The sequence below is a fragment of the Peromyscus maniculatus genome, chromosome 4 (assembly GCF_049852395.1).
Source record: "Peromyscus maniculatus bairdii isolate BWxNUB_F1_BW_parent chromosome 4, HU_Pman_BW_mat_3.1, whole genome shotgun sequence".
Lineage (NCBI taxonomy): Eukaryota > Metazoa > Chordata > Mammalia > Rodentia > Cricetidae > Peromyscus > Peromyscus maniculatus.
The window spans coordinates 46,954,103-46,981,843 of record NC_134855.1 but is presented as its reverse complement, the minus strand read 5'-3'; the positions used below and the strand labels follow the sequence as shown (position 1 = coordinate 46,981,843).

The following is a 27,741-nucleotide window of genomic DNA, read 5'->3' as shown; positions in this document are numbered from 1 at the left end:
TGGGCGGAGCCAGCAGCCACAGCGCTGTTTCAGGCTCAGAAGGATGCAGTTTAAAGCAATAGGCTCGAGGTAATATAAAACATAAGCCACGTAAAGATGGCTACCACACAGAGAATCTGGATTATGTTCTCTTTGATATTCGTAACTGAAGAAAAACATTTGATTACAAAAGCTGTTGAGTTATGCCAAAATGTATATTTTAAAGGTACCTTCACTTCAAAATTTGGATTTAAGGATATGTTGCTTTGGAAAAGAGATTCTGCTTTTGTTTCCACAGAAAGCCAGAGGCTGTGGACTTGTTCCAGATTAAGATACATCAGGTTTCACCAGCCAAGACCCCCTGAAAGGTCTCCGATGACACCATGGCCCAGATGATCCAACATCCAGACCGGTTTCAAGGCAACTGGTTCACACAATACAGCCTCAAGGACTACCCCATAGGCTTAAAATTTCCTTTGCGTCCCCATAAGATACAGCGCCCCCCTCCAGCAGGAAGTAGTAAGAGATGCTACGCCCAAATTCCCAAATATACCAAGCTGGCTTTGGAGATGGAATTGGCTCACTCCTTCTCTAAACCCAAGCATATTGCTAAAAGAAAAGTTTAAGAGATTCTTCAGTCCCAAATCAGAAGAGCCCTCTGGTGTGGGACAGAGAAAAACCAATATTTTTATTTAAAACAGGTTGATTATAAATGTGATCTCTTTCTAAAAAAAGAAAAGGGGATATGATATAGATATATAGGAGGATATAGAGATGATAAGATAAAAGGATAGATTAATCAACCTACTTTTAAAGAACAACTTGTTTAAAATGTTTTACATTGGTATAGATTTTAGTTTATGCTTAAAATGTTTTACATTGGTATAAATTTTAGTTTATTGATACAAACTTGAGGTTAATTTTGTTGTACTGTATATATATATTTCTATTCTTGTTTGAGGTATTATGTTTATGTAACCATTTAAAATTGTAATGGATAATTAAAAATAGGTTAATAATTAGTCATTTATGATAATCATATTTGTAACCATGTTAGTTAAGTCTTCTAGGTATACATAGATATATTTCAGATAGATAGGTAATTTTCAAACACTTCATAGACCTAGAGAATATGGCATTTAAATAACTTAGAATTCTGTTGACATGAGACACAATTGCTCCTGGCTGCACCAATTTGATCCCGAGAGAATGTTGGGCTTCTAAGACATTTCCATTTGGAAGTTTGTCTTCTTGGCACAAAATGGCCTACTGGGCAGAGAACTGCCCTTGCCTTGATGGCTGACAGTACAAATGCAATGCTGTCCTTCCTGGACAAGCGGGACACAAGGAAAGCGACCACTGTACTCTGCCAAGACAGGGTGAGATGGTCTTTCAGAATTCCTGCTTCTGAAGATGGTCTGTCAGATACTCTAGGCCTGTAGCCAATTTGAATGCACCAATAATGCTGAGAAACATTGGGTGACTGTCCAGGCTGCCAGCTGTCTTGGTCTACTCTTGCAAGATTCCCGAAAGTTGCTTGCATCCATCTACCATTTCTCAGGTACCATTATCTTCCTTCTCAGGTCTTTGATGTGGTTGAAGACTAGATAGTTATGATTTCCTCGGTTATGATAAAAGATAAGTTAGATATAAAACCTTAAACTCACAAATATAAGATAGATAGGACATCTTCTTTAATATTGTAACTGTAATTCTTGCTTGATAATTGTTTTGTTATGTGTGGTTTTGCTATGTTAGAGTTAAAACCTTCCTTTTTAAAAAAAGAAGAAAAGGGGAAGTGCTGTGGATATTACTCTATGTAAATAAAACACTGATGGCTAGTGACCAGGCAGGAAGTATAGGCGGGACAAAGAGAGAGGAGAATTGGGGAAACAGGAAGAAGGGGGGAGAGACACTGCAGCTACCGCCAGGATAAGAAGATGTAAAGACGCCGGTAAGCCACCAGCCACGTGGCAAGGTATAGATTTATAAAAATGGGTTAATTTAAGATAAAAGAACAGTTAGCAAGAAGCCTGCCACGGCCATACAGTTTATAAGTGATACAAGCGTCTGAGTGATTATTTTATAAGTGGATTGTGGGACTGCGGGGCTTGGGGAACCTGGAGAGAAGCCCTCCAGCAACATGCCCTTTCTTCCCTCTCCCCCACAAGACTTGACTCAAAAGTAATAGAAAGTGTTGCCGTAGCTGGAGCTAGTTGGCAAGGCAATTCGAAAATGGTGACTTTTCATGCTTCAGTAGTGTTGGGGCTGAAGTGTGTGACAGTGAATGCTCTCCAGGAAATGTTCCCGAGACAGACACTGGGTTACTTGATCTCTTCCTGTCAAATGATAAGGTTCCGCCACAGACTGACATTTTCTTAGATTGCAGTGTGGTAGTGTTGGAGGATCCAAACTCCTTTTGGATATCTGTGCTTAGAGTTCCTAGGTTAGCCCTATCCTTGGAGTTCCTAGGTTAGTCCTAGCCACAGGGACCAGGCAGCCTGCCCAAGTTTTTATTCACAGCAAAAGCAAAACCAAAACAAAGCAGCAATAATTGGTATTTGTGTTGCTCATTTTTTTTGCTAACATGCTAATCTTCGTTGTTTTCTTTTTGTCTGATTTTAAAGCTAAAAGACTTTTCAGGTGGGTGAGGAGGGGTGACCTAAGATCATCATTGAGATTAACAAAAAGTGATCACAAATAGATTTCTCAAGCAGGTAATAAATAAACAAAATCAACAACAACAAAGAAGAAAAGAGAGGTTAAAAAAAAAGGTAAAAGAAACTCAGAAATATAGTTAAAAAACTCCTAAGATCTGAGACATTGTGTCTAAATGCTCATGTTATTTAATCATAAGTGAGAAGAAATAAAAGTAGAATTTATTAAAAACAAAAATGAGTGTATCTTTGTTTCTCAAAATTATGTACCTCTTGTACTTATGATCATTATGGAGTAGGCAAGTTTGATGTTACACTGTTTAATGAAGGTATTGCTTTTGTACAGTCAGAATCATTGTTGAGGATGACTCTGCAAGCCTAGGATTCTTTATCATATACCATATCACATGGTCTTTGGAATGAGACTGCTTGGGTGAGCCCTGGACCAAGATAACTAGCACTCTAAAATACAGAAAATTACCCACGTGGTCGTGATTTCATTTCTGCATGTCTAAAACGCACAGCTGACTGAGATGTGGTGAGGTTTAGATGAAGCTGTTCCTGTGAGACATAGCGACTGGACTAAGACTTCGACACACACACAGAGCATCCACCAAATCACCAGTTGGATTATTCTTCCTATTACTCTAGTGGGAAGGCTCTTTTTTGCATCATCTGCTTCATAACCCAGGTCCTGCCATATTGGTTCATATACCCTCAAGTCATAGCTGCCATGGAGGGGGAAAACCAGACCAAAGACTGAGAGTAAGCTTTTCCCCATGTATGATGAGATGGCTGTTGTCTAGAATTCAGGCCACAGATCCATAGTGGAAATATTTCCGTCTCCACTTTCTCTAACGGAAGTGAAGGGGGTCACTTTAGGGCAGTTACTGACCACAGAAAATGACAGAAGGTGTGTGGTCCTTGCGGGTCCTTTTTCAGGTTATATCCTATTTCTAGGTACCACGTAGACTGTGGATCTGGATCTTTCTCTGGCCGGTGTCCCAACAAGAGAGCTTGAAAATTGTCACCAGTGCCCTGGCTAGCACAACCCTTCATAAACTATGATGGAAACTATAAACATTTCCCTTTTCAAAAATAAACCCCAAGCTGGGGTGTGGCATGGCTCAGTGGTACAGCATGGACTCTTGCATGAGAACCTGGATATCTGAGTCCCGGTAACAAAAAGAAGGGCAAAAAGAACCACAGAACTAAGGAAAAATGTAACTAGAGGTGGCTCAGTGGTTAAGAGCATTGACTGCTCTCACAGAGGACCTGGGTTCAATTCCTAGCACCCACATAGCAGCTCACAACTGTCTGTAACTCCAGTTCCAGGGGACCCAACAGCCATGGCAAAATCACCAATGCATATAAAATAAAAATAAATAAGTTTAAAAAAAACAAATGGACAACAACAACAATAATAAAAAACAAAGCAGAATTGTCTTGTTTGGCATGCAAGAATTCAGGATGCAGTCACTTAGATCAAAATTGATACAAAACTTGTAGCTACCAGAGTTTTTTCATTTTGAGAATGTTGGGCTATTTCCTCTACATCAGTAAATGAGTCTGTGATGTATTATGCCACCAAGAACTATTAGGGCTAATACTGTGGAGAAGGGTAAAATTTGAGCATTTTTCTCAGAAGCTTGCTGGGGATTCTTCTCATTATATACTGGGCTGAGCTTCCCACAGATGTTTTAGGGGTTTTGAAGATATTTTAAATAGAAGAGATTCTCTTTAGTCTGGAAGATTTAGCTACACTCCGCTTTCAGCCACAGAAAAGAGTCATTTGTTCATGACTCGGCTTGTTTGGTACCCCTGGGCTCAGAATGGCTTATTATGGCAGCAGGTTCCCTTCACAGCATCTCTGAACCAACAGGTAACCATTGTGGTCCACTGAGTCTTCTCTCAGGGGAAGCTGATGGCAGACCTACAGCTAAGAAGGATGGACTCAAAAGCTGAACAGAAGTCCAGCTGGCACATTGCTAACACAGGAAATGCAAGTTGGCAAGCTTGATCTTAATGGTAGACTGCATGTCACTTAGTTTATGGTCAGAACAAACAGCCAATTGTAGCTACTTAAAGGAATAAGAAAAATAAAAATTGTCTCAGGAGAAGGCAAAACAAAGACAGAATTAGAAGGTTGAACAATTGGACCAGTATGGCAAATCTTGGCAGCCTTGGGACATCTGAAAGGTCAAAGGGCGGCAAGCCATAGAGTCTGAAGCTGTGAAATGGAGCCAAGACCCCGGCCAACAGAGCTGGTGGACTTCTGCCATGATGTGGCTGACTGCAACAGATCAGATGGGATGACTTCACAGTGGCGGTGGTGCATCCTCTGTGTCTGTCCCTCTGGAGTGTGTAGCTCATGTTGGAGTCTCCCTGCCTTGCATTTCCTTCCCTGTCTTTTTCTGTCCTATTTCTTCCCTCTGTTTCTCATGGCCTCTTGTTCATCCCAGTGCTCTGTGTGACAGCGTGCTTTATCACTTTCTTGTTCCTTTCAAAGCTTAAAAGAACCTAGTGAGTTCCAGCCGGAGTCTTCTTCTCAGTGAGATACCAGAGCCACCGGGCACACTTATGAAAGACTTCTTATTGCTTAACATTTTGATAAAACACAGTGCTTAGCACTCTGGATTAGTGAACCGGCAAGGGGCAGGCAGCAGCACACACCGTTTGGAGGGAGAAGTCTTTCTGTTACCCTTTCATCCTACCGTTCAGGCAAGGCTTCAGTATCAGGCAAGACTGGCTTGTGTGGTAGGTCTTCTCTGTCCTTATTTTCAAAGAAGACTCAAGGGACCCTGGAACTCCTTCTTTTATAAACAGAAACATGGTCTAAATGAGTCCATGTTAGGTCTGGTGAAGACTGAGATTGAGATAAGTCTTTGAAATCAGTCAACCTCAGAGCCTGGAGTGGGTGTTTGTCGTCCATTGAGTCACACTGCTTTGGGATTTGCCAGCTCCACTTTCTGTTTCAGCAATAAGAAGTCTTGTAAAATGGCTGGCATGTGAGACAGAGGTATCCAAAAGGTCTTGGCATCTTTTCCAGCGGTATAACGAGTCTTGGGGAAGACGCTCGTTAGAGCGTGGTCCATGCACTCTACCACTAGAGAGAGGTCCAAGTTCACAGAGGACGTGTTTCTTTTCAGTTTGTGTAGACCTATAAAAAGAGACCAAAAATGTGCTTACTCTTGGGCAGAAAAGGAGAAGCAGAGTGGGAGGCTAGGGTACAAACAGGAAGACACATGACAGGGACTTTTAGTCTGAATTTGCCATCATAATTGAGGCTCACTGAAATGAGTTTCCATTCTCCAGAAAAGGATGCTGCAGTGTCTTCTTTAGGCTAGTTGGTCTCATCTCAAGCTTGAGTGAGTAGTAGAATCTCCTAGAGGGCTTATTAAAATCCAGACTTCTGGGTTCTACACACAGAATTCCTGAGCCAGTAGGCATGACACGCAGTCTTAGCATTTGCATTTTCTACAAGTTTTCAAGTAATGCTGCTGGTCCTAGGACCTTGAGGACTGTTTCTTTAAAGACAGTAGGGAAAAGATACTGTACAGAGTCCATGAGGGCCTTCCTCTAGGAAGTCATGATTTAGATTCCTAATCCTTTCTAGAGAGTACTGTGTTATAGGAAATAGGATTATGTACACATTCTTGTGCATGAGTGTGCATTTGTGCATATTTGGATGGAGAGGGCATTCATACCACCGAACATCTCTACAAATTTGTTCTGAATCAGAAGTGAAAAGTCTTCTAAATTGGCAGGCAAATGAAGTGTTTGAGTCACAACCTAAGATCCCACCGAGGCAAATACATTCACAAGAGATTGGGAATGATTTGAAGCCCTGGGTTCTTCAATAAAAAAGAGTTGTAGCTGGGCAGTAGTGGCGCACGCCTTTAATCCCAGCACTTGAGAGGCAGAGGCAGGTAGATCTCTGTGAGTTCGAGACCAGCCTGGTTTACAAAGTGAGTTCCAGGACAGGCTCCAAAGCTACCCAGTGAAACCCTGTCTCAAAAAACAAAAACAAAAAAACAAAAACAGCAACAACAAAAAACCAATCAAACAAAAAAAAAATCAAACAAAAAACCAAATAAACAAAAACAAAAAAAAAACAATCAAACAAACAAAACACCAAAAAGAGTTGTAACAACTAGCCATCCACAGGCAAGGGAATGAAATTGGAACCTTATCTCATATTGACTATAAAAGTCAACTCAGAGCATAGCAAAGACTTTTAAGTAGAACCTTAAACCATAAAACACAGAGCAAAGCTTTTTGAAATTGGACTAAGTAATAAGTTCTGAAGATGATCCCTATAGCACAAGACCACAAAATCCAAGATGGCTGGCCAGGATTGCATCAGACTAACCATCTCCTCTGCACCAAAGGAAGCAGTTAAAAGAACACAGAGACAATTCATGGAATGGGAAAAATTATTTGCAAACCATACATTGATAAAGGGTTGATTTTGATCCAAAAAGAAATATAAAGGGAACTCCAACAACTCAATAGAAAAAAATGAACAATCTGATTTTTAAAACATGAAAAGGACCCAAACAGACACTTCTCAAGAGGCCATAAGCAGCACCAGTGTGTGTGTGTGTGTGTGAGAGAGAGTGTATTATTCACAGTGCATGAATTGCTCCAGTACTCAAATTCAATCCACAGCACAATATCGTATTGGACCATTGGAGTGGCAGTGAGACCAAAGATAAGAAGCATTGACCAGGGTGTGGAGGAAGGAGATCCTGTGCAGGCAGTTGCTGATAATGTAGACTCAAACAACAATGATAGAAAATGGTATGGGCTTTCTCAAAAATAAACCACAACAAAACAACTGTAAAGTAGAACTACCATATGATATTCATGTGCTTCCAAACATACCTGAGCCATGTTTTCTCAGGGAGAAAACCAACCATGTTAGATCTCAGGCCCCCAATTGTTCAAAGAACCTAATAAGTGACCATGATATTCCGTGAGTGGCCACAAGTTGTTTAAAGATCGAAGTAAGTGTTAATGACTAGTTTACATTGTTGTTCAGCCTGGGAAATGAGGAAAGGTGACCTTAAATTTCTGGTCTGCATTGGGACTGTGAGTCTGGCTCACCTCTGAATTCTGACTTGGAAATATTTAATATGACAAATCAATATAAAGCTGGGCTCAGTGCTCTTTTATATTTCTTAGTAAAGAAAGTTTTGGATGTTTTCAACCTGAAGAAATGACAAATGTTTTAGAAAATCAATGTCACAGCCACCTCGATCTGCTTATAGCTCTTGGTATCCATATCACGATATGCCTCATAAATGTGTACAATTGTTATGTACTTAAATGGAAATTTTTTTTTGGAATTTTGTGATATAGTCATAAGTACTTATCAGTATCACCATAATTATCTAATATAGAAAACTCTTTTAAATGAAGGACTTTGTTTCTGAAGTATTAAGTCTTACAGGGTTAGTTCAATGTTTTACCTTTGACCTACCTAAAACCTTTAGAGTCAGAGTGTAAGAAATACAGCTTCTAATGGTGATGGCTCTAAGCTTACAGAGAGACATTCTTTGACAAGTTTGTCAATTAGTCATTTTAGTTGAAATCTTCAGCAGGCTTTTTCTTGTGTGTGCATTAGATTGAGGTGGTGGTGGTTGGAGATGTCTATCATTTTCAAAACTTCTGTAGTGTTTCTGATTTGAGTCTTGGGTGTGCATTCAAACTGCTGATCTTGAACCTTGTCATAGTTCACTGTGTTACATGACCAGTGATGAGGCCGAGTCACATTTTGAAGGGGTGCTGTGACATGGAGGGAGGCAGGACCTTGTTCTACTGACGGCAAGAGGAATATCAAGCAAACATTACTGGTTCAGGAAACTGGAGGTGGGAGGAAGGTTCTAAGAGGAACTGTGACCGAAGTCTTCACTGCATTGGTTCCTTTGTGTTAGAGTGCCCAAGAATGCACTACATGATTGTGCTGGGTTCACATCTATCTAGCTGTGCGGTTTCAGGCACATCACTTCTGGGTCTCTAGTTCTATAAAATGAAGGTGATAATAGCATCTACTCCATAGAGCTTGGGGGTTGTAAACAAATGAAAGTGGGTGTGTGAGGCACTTAGAGCCATGACAAGGGCTTTGTAAATGTTCTCAGTATTAAGCATCGTTGTGTAATCTTTACTATTATTTCTCCCCTTGACTCAGTCTTTTGACTCATTTTACCTCTTCTTCCACTTCCCCTTCCATATGTTCCTGCTTCTGACAGCTTCCTCCACCAGAATAACTCTTTCCTGGATTCTAAATCCTTATTCAAACCTGCCCTGTCCTGTTAAGGCTTCTCAATCAGCTGGGTCCCTTTCCTGGTCTGTATTCCCTCGGCAATTAGAGACTGCCCCATCAGCTTCACTTTTGACTCTGGGTTACCCTAAAGAGGATCTGTTTTCTTGATTCTGTATAGTCTCATTGTTTCATGGTTTTACTTGGCTACTCTTTGTAGTCAGCTAGAGTGGACTGTAAGGATCGTAGTCTGACTCTTCTCTTTCATTGTCCATCATTGTCTCCACAGATCCTTGAACAAAGCCAAATGAATGGTTTGTGTTTAGTAATAAGATGAAATATGTATAGAAATGAAGACTCTGAGAGCCAGGCTTCATATTGGGCATGACCAGGAGACACTGTATCACGCTGGAAAGGACATTTTACCTATTCACTACTCCAACACGCCTTTTGAGGCATAAATGACATAATTCAGAAATGATGAGCATAAAACCACCTGGCATTTGTTAGTTTCTGAGTATGCAATTGTACCCAGAAAATGGAGAGGTGATACTGGACTTATGAAAGGTCCCCATCATTATGTTTGTGACTCCTTCATGATGACCAGGACAGTGAATCCCAGAAGACACTAGATCTACCCCCAGACTCACTTTTTTCTATGTAGCCTTCTCCATATTGTTGTTTGACATCTGGAGACAGATGTTTCCAGATGGCCAGCTTTTTTTCAGTTGTCTTTATTGGGTCTGCCAGTTCCGTTTTGAACAGTCCTGGTTCAATGCATGAGACATGCACACCGAAAGCTTTCATGTCCCGCCTGTGAGAAGAACAATCAAATAATTTTTTTAATTAAAAAAATACGTTTTCATTGAGCTGTGATCCAATCTAGGGCTTCATTCATGGTAGGGAAGCATTCTGTAGTCACATCCTCAGTCTTTTTTTTTTTAAATTTTCTTTTTGTTTCATTCAGATTTATTTGGAGAGTGTTTACTACTTGTTAACTAGCTCCTCATAAATCTTTTCACAGAATTTCAGAATGGCTATGTTGGCAGCAAACATCTTGTTTTACTTCCGTCACTTGGAAGATGAAGAAACTGGAGTTCAAGGTGGTCATAGTGAGGCTGAATGACAGAACAGGATGTGGGTGGGACAACCCTCTGAATAACCCCACCCTAATCCAGTGTTTGTCTCTGTAAGCCACATCCTTCTTATTAAACTGGTAAGCATTTGGGTTAAGACTATTTCTACTCCATGCTCACAGTATCCAATGTGGAAATGGATGAGTGACTGGCTTGGATGGACAAGTTTGCCTTGGGTTTTGGAATGTGGATTGTAGCATGGCTGAGGATGCTGAAGGATCTAGAATCATGATCCCTGGCATGCCACCCTGATCCCCGCGCTGCTGAGCAAGATTCTTCTCCCATCACTACAGACAGCCTCAAGTCTACATAGTCACTGAGTCACAGCTTTGAGATGTTGGTGCCTCCTTCCTGTCAATCAAACAATATACTGCAGACCGGTTCATGAATAATCATTTCCTAAATTTAATATCTATTTCCTCCAGGAATGTATAAAGAGGCAATTACTTGTTTTATAGACATCTTACTCATGCTGAGGCTTGAACCCAGAACCTTGTAGCACAAGGCAAAAGCTCTGCCACTAAGCTATATCCCCATTCCTCACCACAAGGTATTTTTTTAAAAAATAAGCTCTAGTTGTAATCTTAAAATGTAATTCAATTCTTTCCAGATTGTGCTTTTTAGCAACAAAACTATTACACAATTTGAAATATATTTTACTGACAATGTAAATCAGCTCAACCCTGAGAGATTTTGAAAGGTGTATTACATTTAAAATCTTAAATGTTATTTTTAAATCTAATTATATTTTACCCAACTGTCAACCGATGTCTATTGGATCTGGGAGACGGCAGTTCCAAGGAGGTATTTGAGAAGACCTTTTTCCTTTGTACTCATGAAAATGTCACAGGGACAGGAGACAGGCCATAGCTTACGAGGCCAACATGTTGCTAAGTTAACATGAAACCAATATGCTTGCTGAGCAAATACAGTGTCAGAGTACCAGTCCTCTGTTTGTTGGACTGTTGTCCCTCTGTCCTTCTCTGTGTATGTAGACATTCTGGAACAGCCACCGGACTAGGCTGCATGCATATTTCCATGTCAAATACCAGTTCTATGGGTCCATAAAGACATAAACTCTTTTGGTTGATTACTTTAGGACAGTGTATAGCTACATGACAGATTCTACAAACACTCCAGTTAAAATATCTTTTTAAATACTAGCATGTTGTGATGGTACTGCTTTTTGTAGAATGGAACGAAAGGTCAGCCGAGACGGAGAGCGGTTGCCATGACTGTTACTTGAAGTGTGATGATCCCTGAGCCATCAACAGCATCTGGTAACTCTGTAGAAAAACTCGCCGCTCTCATCCCAGACCCACCTCCATCAATATATACACATTTAACAAGTTCTCCAGGCTATTCAACTTCACGTTCATGTTTTAGAAGAATTTTATTGTGTTTATTTCTTACGAGACTCAGACTTGGCATCTAGATCATGTGGCAGAATGGAGTTATGGACCTCTATTGACCTCAGTGGGATCATCTATCCTCTTTATTACTAAGGGACTCCTAGATCTGTGGTATAGAGTATAAACTCTAACATATGCCTTCAGTAAATACCAACTGAATAAGCAAATGGGGGAATTAAAGGCAAGCCAATATCAATTTTGTCTTTTCTCTTTCTTGTCTCAATATGACTCGACCGACTTAACTTACACATACTTCTCCAGTCCTTTCTGCTGGCATTATGTCCCAGAAGGCTGACCTGCATTAAGTGTATCCCAGCATCTGGTGGACACAGTCTATCAGAATCAGGAGTGGGAGTACAAGGAGTGGAATTAATAATTCCTCATGTAGCTAGAACTGTCGATCTCTGTGTCTCCAGGTTCTAGAAACTTCCCTGTCTCTTCATCCCTCAGTTCTTGTATAACAATGCCCTTTGGTGTTAGCCCTTATTCCTATCCTCTGAGATTTCTCTGCATACCTCCCACATTTGAAGATTGTCCTTTAACTAACTCTGTTCTCTTAATACAATTTTAATGTGCTGTCATTTCTTTTCAGAACCTTGACTGAAAAAGCGTCAATTCTGGTTCCAGGTAAGAGGAATCAAACATCCCCTTCCTGCCTCTCCTGCTGGATACAGGCAGAGTGTATTGCGTAGCCACTGAGAACTGATGTTTTTCTACCGGAAGCTTGAATAAGCTGGTGCTGTCCCATTAACAACTTCCAGAAATAACAATAGAGTGACTGACCCTGCATGATTCTCTATTGGACAAATTGACCTGTTGACTCTAAATTCACACCACTGTGGGCATCATACACTAATACAAAAAGCAGAAAGAGTCAACATAGACTCAAGTTCAAATCTCAGTTCTACCACTTATCAGCTGTGTAACCCTGGGCAAGTAGAAATATTTAAAGTGCGATAAGGATACTTCATATATACTAAGTATCCAGTGCGTGTTAGCATCAATTATACTCTAAGTCAGTTAATCCACCTTACCTTAAGCTGTCGTTGAAACCTTCCACTGCATATTTGGATGGAGTGTAGCCCCCTCCACCGAATGCAAGCCGGCCTCCAATACTGGAGACATTGATAACGCGCCCTCGAGCTTTTTTGACCAGGGGCAGCATATTCAGTGTCACGTCGATGAGTCCGAACAGATTCACTTCGATGGGTTCTCTGTAGTCATTCACGGTCAGCCAGTCGGTGGGCGCCAGCACGCCGAGGACACCAGCATTGTTGATCAGCCCCCAGAGACCTGGAGCAGAGAAGAAAGGAGCCACCATGGAAGATGTCATTTCTATGGGCGTCGCTGATGAAAATGCGGTTCTTTCTTTACACAACGGCACTATTTTCTCTTTGTAGCCATCCCTGCTTTGAAACAGCTTTGCATTTTGGGAAGGTGGCAGCTGACAGAGTGAGAGACTAAGCTGAAATTGTTCATGTTTAGTTACTGGAATTCAGTCTCACTGCTCTTCTATTTCTGGCTCCAAGTGTCATTTTTTTTTTTTTTAATGTTTTCTGAGGCAGACTTTCTGATTTCTCATCTCAGATGTAGAGAAAACTGGTCTGTTTTCCTGCCTTGCGAAGATGGTGCAGCCAGTGTATATTTATAAAATATTCTGTATGGACAGAGACGTGATATGAACCTACTTTATGCTGAAATGTTCTAGAAAAATAAGTCACCCATTTGGCTGTTTCTTGATAGGAAATACATGGTATTGCTAAAGGTGTTGGAATTCAGGCACCAAAATTTGTCCGGAGGTTTTACTGAGCTGTTGCATTCAAGGTTCAGAGGTTTAGAGCTAAAGATGTTACTGTAGCCCATGCATTTGCTTTTCTCTTTCATGAACCCTGATACCTTCTTCTTATGAGAATATTTCAATATTCAAAGCTGGCAAAGCTCTCCCAGTTCAGAGTGCAGCTATCTAACAAAGTCCACAGCAGAGGGACTGTCTGCTGCTCATTGGACCGCTTGGACTCCTTAAGACCCCTATCCTCACATCCCTGGGTCCTGTTCTACCGACCACTAAAGATGTATGAACTCTGGAACCCATCTTTTGAGATATGGGTCCCAAGTAATCCAAGGGGTGATCTGGATGCTGTTTTCATATTCTCCTATAGACTTGAACCTCAGCTCCCTTTGCTGTGATGTTGTTGGAGGTCAGGGACAGTTAGGGCATTCATTTCTGTTCTAGGATCACACGCTGGGATTCTACGCAGTCCATCTAGGTCGCATCTCACATACACTGGCATTCTTCAGAAGCTCTGGGTGGAGATTAAGAAATGTCCTGCTGGGCCTTAGGAGACATTGTCTTGAAAAGCCATTTAAGCCATGAACTCATTTTATTTTGCTTTAGTTGCTTCCCCATCTCTCAGCCTCCCCATCCCACATCTTTTTTCTCTTACCTTTTTCCCCTACATGGCTCTTCACCCACTGGGCAGTCTTCTTGACATTCTCTGGGTCGGTGACGTCCAGAAGCACTGTATGAAGTCTCTCTGAGGTTTTGGCCTTCAAAGAAGCTGCTCCTGATTCCGTCAGGCAGGCAGCGATGACCTGGAACCCCTTCTTATCGAAAGTTCTGGCTGCCAAGTTTCCAAAGCCTGTGTCACAGCCAGTGATGAAAATGTACTTGTCAGTGATGTCGGCTATCTTCAGCTGTCCTTTGTAACTCCACAGGAAAGCGCAGAGAAAGAGGAGGGCCAACACCCAAAACAACAGCAACACCATTTTCTTTTCCTGTATGTGACAGGGATGCTTCTCTCATGTGCAATAGAAGATGGTGTCCTGGATGTTCAAAATCAGAGAGAAAATTCAAATTGGAACAATCACATGTTGATGAACGTGAGCTCTTTAAGAGAATATGAGTAGACAGGTATTAAGATGATTATTCGGTTGCTTGTTGGGAAGACAAGGCATCTACATCACACTGCTTCTTTAAGGTAATGCCAAAACAAATCAAAATCCAGCAAATCCAGATGGGAAGAAATGGAGTGGATGCAAAGCTGGCGCAGGTCACTGGGTGGAAGGATCCACCAGAGCTGCATAGAGCAGTGATGTTAATCTCACATACGAACTCTCCCGTCTGAGAGACAGAGTCTCACAGTAAGATCTTACATCTCATCATTTAGCGAAATTGGAGAGCAAAATAAGATCAAAATCAACTAGAGGAGTGGTTCTCCACCTTCCTAACGCTGCAACCCTTTAATGCACTTCCTCACGCTGTGGTGACCGCCCCCCCCCATAAAATTATTTCTATTGCTACTTCATAACTGTAATTTTGCTACTGTTATGAATTGTAATGTAAATATCTGCGTTTTCCGATGGTCTTAGGTGACCCCCGTGAAAGGGTCATCAACCCCAAAGGGGTCTCGAACCACAGCTTGAGTACCACTGTGCTAGGGTGCTCAGCTCAGTCTTCTTGTTCCGCTAGACTCCCAGTTGTTTTCAGAATCTGGAGAGGAGAGCATTAACGCAGCTGTCACTGAGAAAACATTCCCAACGCGGTTTCTATTTTTCTCATAGTAAATGAGTTAGAGTTCCCCTTCCATATGGCTCAGGAGAGACTGAAGTGAGAGATCCCAGAAAGTTAAAGAGTGGGGTGGAAATGAATGCCTGATATCTCAAATCTTTAAATTCTGTCTTCAACACTAACCTCTTGTAAGAAAAATAAAGGCATGTATAAACAGGATAAGATGAAGAAGTTTATACTGTAAAACTGACCAAACTACCTAGAAGAGAGCCAACTGGAATATTAATGTTGCTGTGACTAGCGGGGAGCTTAGTACTTGGTATCAAGCAGGAGAAGGATTTCCTGTACCCTTCCTGAGGGACCGGTGACTCTGTTTTCCCTCAGCATGCCATGCTTACCGTGGGCATCGGCATCTGTGGAGTGGTCCTCCACCTGGCAGGAGGAAGTCAGTAAGGGTCAGAGGGCAGGCTGCTGCTGCTCTCTGGCTGCCTCAGGTCTGAGGTCATGGAGGCCCTGCCCTTCCAGTTTCTGACAAGGGAAATAGGAGAAGAGGCCAGCTTCCTCTCCACACAGGAACACTGTGTTAACTCCTAAGTCAGTGTAGGGAAGAGAGCCAGGGAGAACATCAGCTTTGGAAAGAGCCTTTCCTTGCCCGTAACCTAGAGGCCTAGAAAGTTCCCTGCTGTGTCTACAGAGTGTGTGTTTAGTTTTCTTCTTTTAGATTTACCTTTTTGATTTTTTTTTAAATTTGTGTGTGTGTGTGTGTGTGTGTGTGTGTGTGTGTGTGTGTGTGTGTGTGTGTGTGTGTGTGTGAGAGATGTACACTGGAGTGCAGGTACCTGCAGAGGTCAGAAGAGACAATGGGATCCCTTGAAGCTGGAGTTACAGGTGGTTGCCAGCAACCTAATGCGGGTGCTGAAAACAGAGCTCAGGCCCTCTGCAAGAGTGGGGCATGCTCTTCACTGTTGATCCATCTCCCCAGCCCCAAACAGTGTCCCTGTCCTGGATTCCTTCTTCCTCAGAATCACACAGGCCTGGAATACTTCACAGAAGAAAACCAACAGCCACGGACTGAAGTGCAGACCTGCGTGGATGCCTCCAGAATCGTGCCTATTTTTGGATACTAAGAAATTTTTTCTTTTCTTTTTTCTCTCTACCCACCCCCACCTCTTTAAAGTAGTGGTTATTACATTTGAGTCAATATTTTGTTAAATAAGTGCATCGATAAACTAATGCATAAATAAGATTTCAAATACACATATTTAACTACTACCACTGTATAAGCAATAGTATATTTAAGGTAAAAAGTAATTCAATATATCCTCTTTACTTTTTAAGGAGAAACATGGACCGTTTCCACCTCTTGTTTTTTTTTCCTAAAGGACTTACAAATAAAGAAAGAAATAAAAAAAAATCTACTGACAGATATTAAACCAGTGAGAAATATTAAAATATGAGAAGCACGGGGATGTAGCTGACTCTTGGTACAGTTCTAGACATTTGAAAACAGGTTTCTAAATTAGTTAATAATTTGGTTTAGTTTCCCCAAACCTTGTTTGTGCAGGAATTGATTTGTTGCATACAAATGTCCATGCAGCCGGGTTTCTGCTCCTCAAATACATAATAATTTAAAATGTATAATTATGAGGCTAAGCAGAAAGCACTCACAAAATGACACATTTAGAGATTTTTAATGACATTTCATATTGGTAAATCTAATTAATTATAGTGTTTTGTTTAAGCCTGCCCTTGATCGCTGTTGAGTATTGAGATGTCTAATTTCACTGTAAATCAAATCTCCAGAGAAGTCGTTTGAAGAAAGCCAAACATGTGTGGATTTTAATGTCCCCACGACAGAGGCTGTAACTGCCAGGGGGCAGAATCGAGAGAACTAAACAGGGAGATTGTCGCCCACCTTGGCAAACGCCTCTGCACTGGGGAGTTGCCCGCTCTCTGGTTTTCTCTAGTCTTGTGGAAAGCATATGGCTTGTCTCACTTACAGAAGATAAACCAGATTCAAAGATCCAAGGTGATTTGCCAAGGCCATGGCAGCCTGGAGCCCTGCCCTGTCCCATGTGAGAGAATTGGAACTCTGAACTGCTGGGGCTGAGCAGTGTCCAAGCTGAGCTGATAGTCAACACAGGCACCTTGCCAGGGGTGCTAAGAGGTCAGGCTGAAAGTCCTGGGACCAAAACAACCTCTGACTCCTGAAGTCGTTGTTCCTTTCATCACCTCCCCTCATACCCTCCTCTGTTCATGGAAATGACTGGTGGGTTCCCTGGGGGACCAGGAGTCTTGGAGGCTGTGAAGGTGGATGCTGTTCCTATGATGATGTGAGTGACGAGTGACCAGACACAAGAGGCTTGAATTAGGATGGGTGGAGGATATGGAGGTCAAGGAAAGCCCCTGGGGGTTCCTAGAGAACTTGGAGATAGTCCGTGCTTAGAATTCAAGGCAGGATCCACTCAGACAGGGAAGGGAATCTCTGTATTTTTTTCTAATTTGTTATTGAAACTTAACACATCTTTCAGTTATGAAACCAGCAACACATTTCAGGAGTTTTTGTAGTACCTGAGATTTTGTCATCTATTACAGTCACTTTTTTTTTTTTTTTTTCATTTTCCAAGATGGGTTTCTCTGTTTAGCGCTGGCTGTTGGAACCAGCTTGATAGACCAGGCTGGCCTTGAATTCAGAGATCTGCCTGCCTCTGCCCCTCCCCCACCCACCAGTGCTGGGAATAAAGACACGCACCACCACATCTGGCCTCAGCCACAGCATTTTTATGTTACTTATCATAAAATATGGTGTATGTCTCCATTTTGTTGGTGTTGTCGAGACAGGGTCCGTTATGTATTCCTGGCTGCTGAAACTTGCTACATAGACCAGGCTGGCCTTGAACTCACAGAGATCTGCCTGCCTCTGCCTCTGGAATGAGGGGGATTAAAGACATGATTATTGTTCCTGCTTCCACAGTACTATTATGTGTTAGTGAAATACCTTTTAAATATCTTTGGTGTATCTCAGCATAGCAGGCTTCCTTTAAAAGTCTATGTATTTTAATTCATGTATTGAAAAGTATGTATACTTACAGTCATGTAAATAAAAATTTTCTAGAGTATCTTCACCACAAATACATGTGTTTCAACAAGAACAAGTAAAATCACATGAAATCCATGTCTTCACCATGACTAGACAACAGACAACCCTCGAACTTCACATGAAGTCCATGTCTTCACCATGACTAGATAACAGACAACCCTCGAACTTCACATTACTTGACTGAGGAAATGAGTAACTACATATGGCTGATAGATGTCAGGTTTTACATCCTCAAAGAGAGGAGCTGTAAAGATGGAAAGGGAGGGGATGCTGGCATGGGCCCTGTGGAGTTGAATTAGAGAGAAGACCTAGCATCAACTGATGGTCTTGAGTATGTGTACATAGATATATAAATAAATGGACAACGATCTACCTAGATCTACCTGTAAAGTATAAGGGAAACCTAAGAACAATGAATGGACCAAGGCCCCAGAGCCCATTTTCTCAACATTATAATCTTTGGAGAAGCCAATATGAGGATGAAATTAGTCTGGGGAAGTATAAATGATCCTGGAGTGTCCTATGCTACAAAGAAAGAAAGGGCTCAAAGAATGTTGGGCACACATCAAAAACACATTAAGAACCATTTGGAAGGATCTTTACCCGATAACTATGACACAGTTGAGCATCAATGCAAATAATGATCATAATGGATCCTAAGTCATTGACTATGATATGAACTTAGTCATTTCAATGAGTATCAATAAGTAATTATATAAGGAAAAGGAAGTCATTCCAGCTGATAAGGAGGAATGCAGCTAGAAAATCAGTATTAGCTGCTGACACAGCAACAATTGGTTCAGGCAAGAGTTATCAATAGATGTTAGAATGACAGTACAGAATCTCAAGGGATGTCCCCCAAAGACAATTACTAAATGAAAAGAGGACAATGGTGATTTCACAGTGAAGAAATCCGAGAGATCACCTGAACGAAGTGATATAAGTTGGTATTCTTAGGGAGCAAACCAATAAGCAAGGCTCCCCGCACAAATCCCAGCTAATCATGTATAGACAACCAACTTCCCGTTCTGCAGAGGGTATGCCCTGTGCTCTTTAGAACACCAGTCATGAAGGAAAAAAGGACCAACGATGCCAAGTTGACGAGATAGTAAAATGCAACACTTAATGGCAGGCTGGTAAACATTTTTCCCTTTCTCAGAAATAACATCACTATGTTAACTAATGAAACTTGAAAAACATCTGTAACCTTGATCAATTTTACTTTGAAAATCATATTGTGGAAAAATGTCCTGCTTTTTTGATAATTTATATAGAACTATTCAAAGATCAAGGTGCTTTTTGTCTTCAATTTGCTTTCAAAAAGTTCAGCCTGGGTCTGGGGGCACAGGTCTTTAATCCCAGCACTCAGGAGGTAGACACAGGCGGTTCTGTGTGAGTTCAAGGCCAGCTTGGTCTACATAGTGAGTTCCAGGCCAGCCAGAGCTACATAGTGAGACCTTGTCTCAAAAGCAAAACAAACCAAAGAAATAAAAATCCAATAAAACAAATACAAAGTTATTGTATATAATATAAATAAAAACTTGTACGTATATACAAAAAGTGAGAGTAAAAACGTGGTAAAATGCTAATGTTTAGAAACTCTAAATTGTACCATTCTTTTAACCTTTTTGTAAGTATGAAATTACACCCATGGATTCAACCAACTGCAGATCTGAGTAGTTTTAGAAACTGAAACTCAGTTGAACACACAGACTTTTCCATTGTTCTCTCCCCCTGGACAACAGTGTAACTATTTACACAGCATTCACACTAGGTACTACAAACGGTCTAGAGGTGATTTAAAGTGTGCAGAAAGATACCAGGTCACACAAATGACATTTTCTACAAGAGATCTGAGAATCCAGAATGGGATGCCCATGTATGAGGGGGCCCTGGAGTCAATCTCCCCATATGAGTGAAGCCCCTCCCTCCCCCCAGGAAGACTTCACTGAACTGCGCCGGGCTCTAGGTACAAAACAAACTGCCAGGATTTTGAAGTGACCTGGGTCGCCTGCCTGCCTTCTATCCTTTGGAAAGCCTGTTTTCACAATCGCTGAAAAACTCAAACCTAAGCAGCTCTGCTTCGTCTTCTCCACTTCCCACTTGACCTCCTCCCTACACAAACAGAGCTTCCCTTGGTGACAAGAAGCAGAGAGGGAACTTTTTAGTCATTAAGGATGCGCCCTCTGAAAATGCGTTGTCATGGTGCGGCCCTCTGGGCTGACGGACATCACAGAGGTTGGTGTCACAGCTAGTAGCTTGATTCCTAGTGACTTCTAACCCTGCTTGAGGATCATTGACTTGTGAAACCTGTCTTTATTATTATCTAAAAGCATTAGTTCTTCCTTTACCAACTAGTCTCTGCATTTTGCGTTCTTCTAGGTCATTGGACTAGGTCAGCAACAAACCACCACGTTATCTTTGACCCTAGTAGTGCTTTGGCCAAAAAACCATCCGTGAACAACAGTCCCAGCTCCAGGACATGACCTGTGTAGAGCAAGGGATTGACAGTCCGTCAGTCAGCTCACCTGAGAAGTAAATCAGTAACCACAGCTGACAGGACTGCCTCGACCACTCTCCACGAACTCTGGCCATTCCTCTGCAGTTCCCCGATGCCAGCGATTTAGCAGGGGGGCACTGACCTCAGGCGCTGCAGGTGCTTATCTGCTCTATCTTTCCATTTATCTCACAACAAACTGTTCCCTCCAGCATTAGAGCAGTGTTCAGGAGTTCAGACCCCAGAGAGCTCGGAGCAATTTACTCATCTTCTCTAGGCTTTTCCCAGTGGTAGAACAGTTACAGGACACTTTTTGCCAGAGAGTAACGGGTGAATTAACGTAGTTTAATGCCTGTTACACGGGAGGAACCAGCCACTTTCCCTGCCTGAAAGGACTGCTCTGACTGTTGCTCGTATGTAAGCACAAGCTTTCCAATTGCAGTTCTTTTGATAATTTTGGACTCCGTAATTAACAATGTGAGCTCTGGCTGGTGTATTACAGCATGCTTAGGAGCATCCTTGGCTTCTACCCACCAAATGTCAGAAACACTTCTGCTAAAGAAGTGTTAAAGGACATTGCTAAATGTCCCTTAGGAGACACAATTGCTCACACTTGAGAACTGCTGGCACAGAGGGTCTTTTCTGAAGGTCCAGAGGGTCACTGTGTCCAGGACCACTTATCTGGAAATCCAGTCATCCCTTTCTTAGTGATGTCTCCTTGATGACTATATTTTTTTATGACTTCAGTGGAGAGGTCTCGTTCCTTATAAAATTGCTCATATCCTGCTTTGGCAAGCACTCATTTTTGCAATTTAAAAAATATCTACTTCTCTTACTCTGAGGATAGAAGGCCTCCAAAAGACCAAATTATACATCATACCATTTTTTATTTAAAAATGACCACATTAGCACTCACAACATTTGTAAGGCCTGGATTCTGACTGAGCCTTTGAGTTGGGACCATGAACAGCTTGTGCTGGGTAGCAAACTGACCCTCTAAAGTTTGGCAAGTGCTCCTAGGAAATCCGTGGTCCTCAGATTTCTGGTTAATAAAGTCAGGTACAAGTGAGTAATGGCTGTGGTTGACTGAATGCCACAGTGTTTTAAACCATGGATAAAGATCCAATATGGGGTTGTGTAACTAAATGAGGAATTAAGAAAAAATGGACAATAATGAGAGGGTTTTGAATTGGCAATGACTAAAAACTATTTCAAAACCATAGTGGATCCAAGGTTGTTGGGGCCACCCACACTTGTCTCTGTTCCATGGAATGACTTCACTGCAGCTGCGATTCTGAACTCAGCACCCACACTTTGCCTGGTGCTTGCAGTGCCAGCCAATACTGCCTTAAAAACCCTGGCTCAGATTCCAGACTGTTGTATGTGAAGACGTGCAGAATTTTTAGTATATGTAGGAGATTTTTCTGCTCTTTGGAATGTAATAGTTAAATCACAGAAAGGATGGGCTTAATATTTTCTTACGGTCATTCTTCTTCATGTAGATATCACATTGGTATGCCTTTGGATTGTACTGTGGTAGACCATCTGACTTTAAAAATTACTATTTGAAGGGATGGCCACATGGCTCAGTGGACAAGAGCACTAGCTGCTCTTGTAGAGGACATTAGTTTGACTCCCAGCACCCATATAGTGGCATTCAACTTCCAGATGATCTGGCACCTTCTTTTGGCTTCCAAAAGTACCAGGTATTCATGTATACATTCAGGGAAAACACTCATACACACAAAAATAAAATAAGCAAGTACTTTTTAAAAAAAATTACTGTTTGAGCTGCTGACTTGAGTTTCATTAAAAAAAAATCATTAAATGAATTTGGGCTTGGGATTAGGACAAAATTTTCAGCAATTCTGAAATGGCCTTAAATAACTTTCTGCTATTTTGTACTACATATTTATGCCAAATGACATTCTCAGTATTCAAAATCAAAAGTCAAAATGTTAGTCAACTCTGAAAAATGTTGAAGTTGCTGTGTCCTGTAGTACCAAATATTTAGATAAGACATAGTTCTTTATTTTTAAATAACCAAGCACATCTACCATCAGTATGCAAATTTGTTTTCATCTTCAATAATTGGTAAAATTATGTGTACCCAAGAGAATTGCTTCAAAATAATTTTCTTTATGGTTTGTCAAAATGTGTTTGCTTTGTACGCCCATTTTACAGATCGATACATCTGGGACTATATAGATCTATATTTCTTTGGATGCAAAGGGGCCAAAATTGGGGAAAGTTTAAGAAACCCTGTTCTAGGCTGTTGCCTGAGCCTATAAATATTTATCTTAAACTTCATGATAAAATTATTTCCTTTTGTGCTGGGAGTCATAACTCATGTCTATAATCTGGGCACTCAGAGGGCAAAGACAGGAGGGAGAGACCAGTCTAGGTGACATAGTGAGAGCCTTCCTCAAAGCCCCCAAATAAATAAATAAATCTCTCCAGAGAAGAGGTGAATTCAGAAACGCAGGCTGACTGGTTCAGGGTACAAGCTATGGTGCTGAGGTGACTCTGGGACAGACCCCTTGATCCCACCTGGGCTGTATCCATTCCCACTGGGCTCTGGCACCTAGGCTGTGTGCCCACCTCTTTATCACCTCTGTGCCGTGTGTGATGTGTGGCCTTAAGCAGAAGAGCAATAGGAAGAACTGAAGGGAGAGAAGGAAGGGGAAAAACAGAACAAAAAAAAGTTCAGGGTCATATCTTATAAATCTCATAATATATATCTCAATTATCATGATATCTTGGGAGTTGGGTTGAATATTACAAATTAGAACGTTTGCTAAAAGACCTCTTGAACTGACTTTCCCCTTGGGACCTTAACTGGCGTAAGAGGAGAGGGAAGAGCTGTGGGGAAATGAACACGTTGTCAGTCTCTAGGAGGAATGAAATGTCTTATCAGAAATTCGCTGTCGTACAACAGATTCAGAAGGAGCCGTGAGAGGAGACTCACTATCCTCTTCACGTCGAGTGTTAACATAGGGGCCACGTGTCAGCAGCTGTCAGAAAACACCGTTCTCCACAGCAGCCCCACTTCTGCTTTCTGGCTTCTTTTCCTGGGTTTCTTAGTAAGAATCTGAAAATAGACTCCTTTGACTTTCCTTCCATCAGATGCCTTCCTCTACCGGTAGGAGCTGGGCGACGAGACAAAAATAGACGCTAACGTTGCAAGTCCTCGTTAGACAGGAAAGCTCTTTCTAGATGCTTCCTCCCAAGCCAGCTCCTTCCATGTCCACATAATTCCACGGAAGACTTTCTTTCAGAAAACACCGGGAGTTTATTACATCTTTATTTACCTTCAATTGTTGCGGTCTCCGGATCAACAACTGAGTTGCTGTGCCAAGATGCATCAAATAGAAAGCACTTGGTGATGACTGCCTGAAATATTTTGTGAGTTTTCTTATGCAAGTGTTCTTAATAACGACTACCATGAAACACGCGTGCTTCTTATATTTAGATATTGCATATATGGTTCATTACTCAGGGCTCATTTTTATTTTGTGCCTTTTTTTTAAAAAAAAAAAGATTTATTTATTTATTATGTATACAGAAGAGGGTGCCAGATCTCATTACAGATGGTTGTAAGCCACCATGTGGTTGCTGGGAATTGAACTCAGGACCTCTGGAAGAGCAGTCGGTGCTCTTAACCACTGAGCCATCTCTCCAGCCCCCCCCCCTTTTTTTTTTTTGGTTTTTTCGAGACAGGGTTTCTCTGTGTAGCTTTGCACCTTTCCTGGAACTCACTTGGTAGCCCAAGCTGGCCTCAAACTCACAGAGATCCGACTGGCTCTGCCTCCCGAGTGCTGGGATTAAAGGTGTGTGCCACCACTGCCCGGCCTATTTTGTGCCTTTTTACTGAAGTAAAAATTCTTCCTTTTTAAAACCTAGGTTGCCTTTCAGATACATCTGTTCTGCTTTTCACCAGAGCCTGATGATGATACAAATGAGTTCACACACGTAAGGAAGTGTACTCACTTGAAGAAGAAGATACAAGTCAGGTACGTGAAAAACCTGAAATGAATTAAAAAATGAAGCCAATGACCCCTCCTGTTGAGAATCTGGTGAAAGCCATATTGAGCACGATGACGACAATCATATCTTTAGTTAGATTTCACCATAATCCCTGCGGGAGGGCGCAGCTCCACACCCGGTGTGTGGTGGGAGAAGGGCATGTATGCTTCCTCTGCAGCTTTCCAGAGCTGTCCTGCCTCCCCAGGTGTACAAACCCACTCAAGTCTGAGGAAAACGTTCTTAAATTAAAGCAACTTACTAAGCATCTTGGCTAATGAATATGGACCACCCCAGGTCCCCTTACATTTCTTGGTCTGCTGTGTGCTTCCCGATAGTAAGAGCACACTGGGAATCACTGTTAAATCTACAGTTTCTTTAGTTACGGCCACAAAATAGTAACTGCCAGCTGGAAGGGATTGTATGCTGTATGTTATTATAATTCCTGGTCACACAGCTTCAAAGAAAGTTCAGAATAGAGTGGATGTGTGTATCAGTGCAACAAGGTACTTCTTTCAGCCACAGTTAGCTTTACTCCAGGTGAAAATGTTAGTGTTTTAAAATGCTGCCCCTTGAGAAAGTGACATTTGTGATTAGGGTCTCGCCTCTTGAACTGAATGATGCAACAAATTTTCCTGGTATTTAAACACTGAGATTGATTTTAAAAAGTGGGCACCATTTTCAAACGTGAAAGGATGCAGAGCAATGACAAGAAAAGAGCCTTTCATTCTCAGGTTGTGCCTCGTCTGGCCAAGGATGTTTCAGAGCATCTAATATGTGCCAAGTGACACTAAGATAAAAAGTCCAACCCCTAACTTTGGGCTGAGAGTGTCATGGGGCTTTACAGAGTTATTGCCCCCACCTGCCAAAAATCAAATGTTCGTGGGGGCATTTGAATACCAAGTCGCTTTATCATAAAATGTGGAGTGACTATCTGAGCAGGAGTTTTTTTGTTTGGGGTTTTTTTAAATTGTTTGTTTTTGTCTTTGTTTTCTTTCTTTTTTCCCCCCAACAACCCAGAAACCAAGAATCAGAGTGTGCATACACCTTAGAAATATCCTTTCTTCATTCCCAATATTTTTCTCTTCCAGTTTAGTGTTCGTCTACATGTGTTCGTGGAAACTGATGATATTGGGAAAGGGGGGGGGGAGAGAAATGCATCAGGCTGCAGCTGGCAACACATTGCTCCCACTGCTGAGACGCTCTGTTAAGATGCCCACAACATTTGGATCTCTGCACTCTCCAATTTCTCAATAGTCCCAAGAGTCACAGTTGGTGTCAAACAGGGTTGGAGGGTTGACAGGAGGAAGGGAGGGAGAGAGGGAGAGGGACAGAGAGGATTTAGTGGTGACTACAGGATGCTACAGGTTATTCAGAGTCCTGAATCCTGGAAGAATTTCAGCCAGCTTCCTGGGTCACACTGAGATCATTTCTTTATGAGATGGACTCTGCTGCCATCATTTTCATACTCTAGTAAAAAAAAAAAGTTGACCACAGCTGGAAGACAACTTGATTCATTCTGTAAGAGCATGGAAAATTAAGGAGAGTTCAGGTTGAGATGGTAAGCCAAAAGACAAATGACCAAACAATCACCAGTTACCTCTCTGAAGATGGCTGGGGTTGCAGAAGCTGCTGGCGACTTGCTCAGCTGATTACCACCTTCCTGCTGTGCCCAGGAGAAGGAAGTGCCGCCCGTCCGAAGCAAGCTGATCCTCTCAAGGTGTCCAGGCGTCTGCAGAGCTCTGTGTGACGGCTTCTCTACTTCTTTCTGTGAGTCACACCCATTGCAACACTAAGCGGTGACTAAGTCTCTCCTCAGTGGATGGAGGGCGGAGAGACCGTGGGTCACAGGTTTCCAAAGGAGTCGTCAGTGTTTCTTATACGTTAAGAGTAACTAGCTAGAGAAATGACTTACACTCTCTTGACCAAATGAGACAACTGAAACCACGTGCAAAGAGGCACCTTGTGAACGGGCTGGTGCGTCGAATGGATCATTTCCCATTTTGCTTTTTAAGACATTTATCAGCAAGAAGATCAACATAGGAAGCCTAGTTTGGGAATAATTTGTGGCTCCTAATTTGTGTTTTAAGGTATGACAAAACACCTTGATAGGGTCTCTGGAAGCGAGAACTGGAAAGAATTACCCCTCCCAACCCTAGCTGGCGTTTTCCAGTGCTTCTCCTAGAGGGCCTGGCATTCCTTGGTGCCAGCTGAAGCTGTAAGGGGTGGGGGGTGAGATGCCCCCACCTTCCCCCCTGCTTGCCAAACCTCCCAGCTCTCTATTGTACAGGCAGGCAAAGGTGTGCTGAAGTTTTACTTTTAGTTTCATGCTGCGTTTCTTCCTCCGACTTCCTCTGCTCTCTGTGCCTTCTTGAAAAGTAGTTACTGTTTACTTGGAACGAGCGAATGAAAAGGGCCCATCCCTCTAGTGGAGTCTAGACACGGCTTTTGCCTTTTGAATTAAATGGGTTGGGTTCCTTTTCCCTCCACAGCAACAAAAGAAAAATTTATCCCAATGAATTTTTGGGGTACCCAATACATGCCACATCTATTTCTTCCTCTTTAATAACCCATAAGACAGAGTAAAGGCCTCAGAGAAAAACCTGGACTTAAATCCGTCCGAAGAAAGCTATGATAATTAATCCTCCGTATAAACAGGCTATTATACCTGCAAGGGGGAGAGCCCTCAAGCACCTGGGTGGTCCTGGAGGGCTGAAGAGAAAAGGGCAAAGAAAAGGTTATGCCATAGTAAGTTTTACTCAATAACCTTGCTCAGTGCAGCTCTGTTTCCAAAAATTCCCCACACAGACTTAAAGAGAAAAATTAAATGTCAAGATCAATTTGCGTGCCATGGTGGAGAATTCCGGCCATCTCCGGGGCATGTCTCTCAGTACTGTTGGATTAAATTGAAAAGCTCAGGGTCAGTGCGGCAGCATGTGGGGCGGGGGTGGAGTTAGAACAGCCCCCACCCTCACCTTGTTGATAAAGGCATCCATTAGCAGAATCATTTGCAAGCAGCACCGTCTCCAGACTGAAATCACAGCCACATTCACGCTGAGTTCTGCTTTCTTTTCACTCTGTCCCTTTAGAACGTAACCTGTGAGGGCCGGTAAGACGGCTCAGAGGGTATACACACGTCAAGCATGACAACCCGAGAGCCCACG

At 42.0% G+C, this 27,741-nt stretch overlaps 1 protein-coding gene and 1 long non-coding RNA gene across 2 annotated transcripts; one reads left to right on the top strand and one right to left on the bottom strand.

Annotated features, from left to right (window-relative positions):
* Positions 1 to 4,060: 4,060 nt before the first annotated feature.
* Dhrs9 (dehydrogenase/reductase 9) lies at positions 4,061 to 26,361 on the bottom strand. Its single transcript, XM_042275430.2, has 5 exons — positions 26,178 to 26,361; positions 13,894 to 14,272; positions 12,484 to 12,742; positions 9,552 to 9,715; positions 4,061 to 5,796 (listed from the first exon to the last, which is right to left on the bottom strand). Exons 2-5 carry the CDS (start codon positions 14,213 to 14,215, stop codon positions 5,573 to 5,575), a joined length of 969 nt encoding a protein of 322 aa, XP_042131364.1. The 5' UTR covers positions 14,216 to 14,272; positions 26,178 to 26,361; the 3' UTR covers positions 4,061 to 5,572.
* LOC121828669 (uncharacterized) lies at positions 22,505 to 26,189 on the top strand. The gene is made up of 3 exons (XR_006071144.2): positions 22,505 to 23,959; positions 24,458 to 24,567; positions 25,669 to 26,189. It is a non-coding gene; the product is annotated as an uncharacterized LOC121828669 (long non-coding RNA).
* Positions 26,362 to 27,741: the final 1,380 nt, after the last annotated feature.

Excerpts from the sequence above, each read along its gene's own strand:
- Dhrs9 (XM_042275430.2), bottom strand. The coding sequence starts at position 14,215 with ATGGTGTTGCTGTTGTTTTGGGTGTTGGCCCTCCTCTTTCTCTGCGCT. Across the intron at positions 9,716-12,483 it reads GGTTTCAACGACAGCTTAAG|GCGGGACATGAAAGCTTTCG; the intron begins GTAAGGTGGATT and ends TTCTTCTCACAG. Across the intron at positions 5,797-9,551 it reads AGAAGGCTACATAGAAAAAA|GTCTACACAAACTGAAAAGA; the intron begins GTGAGTCTGGGG and ends CTCTTTTTATAG.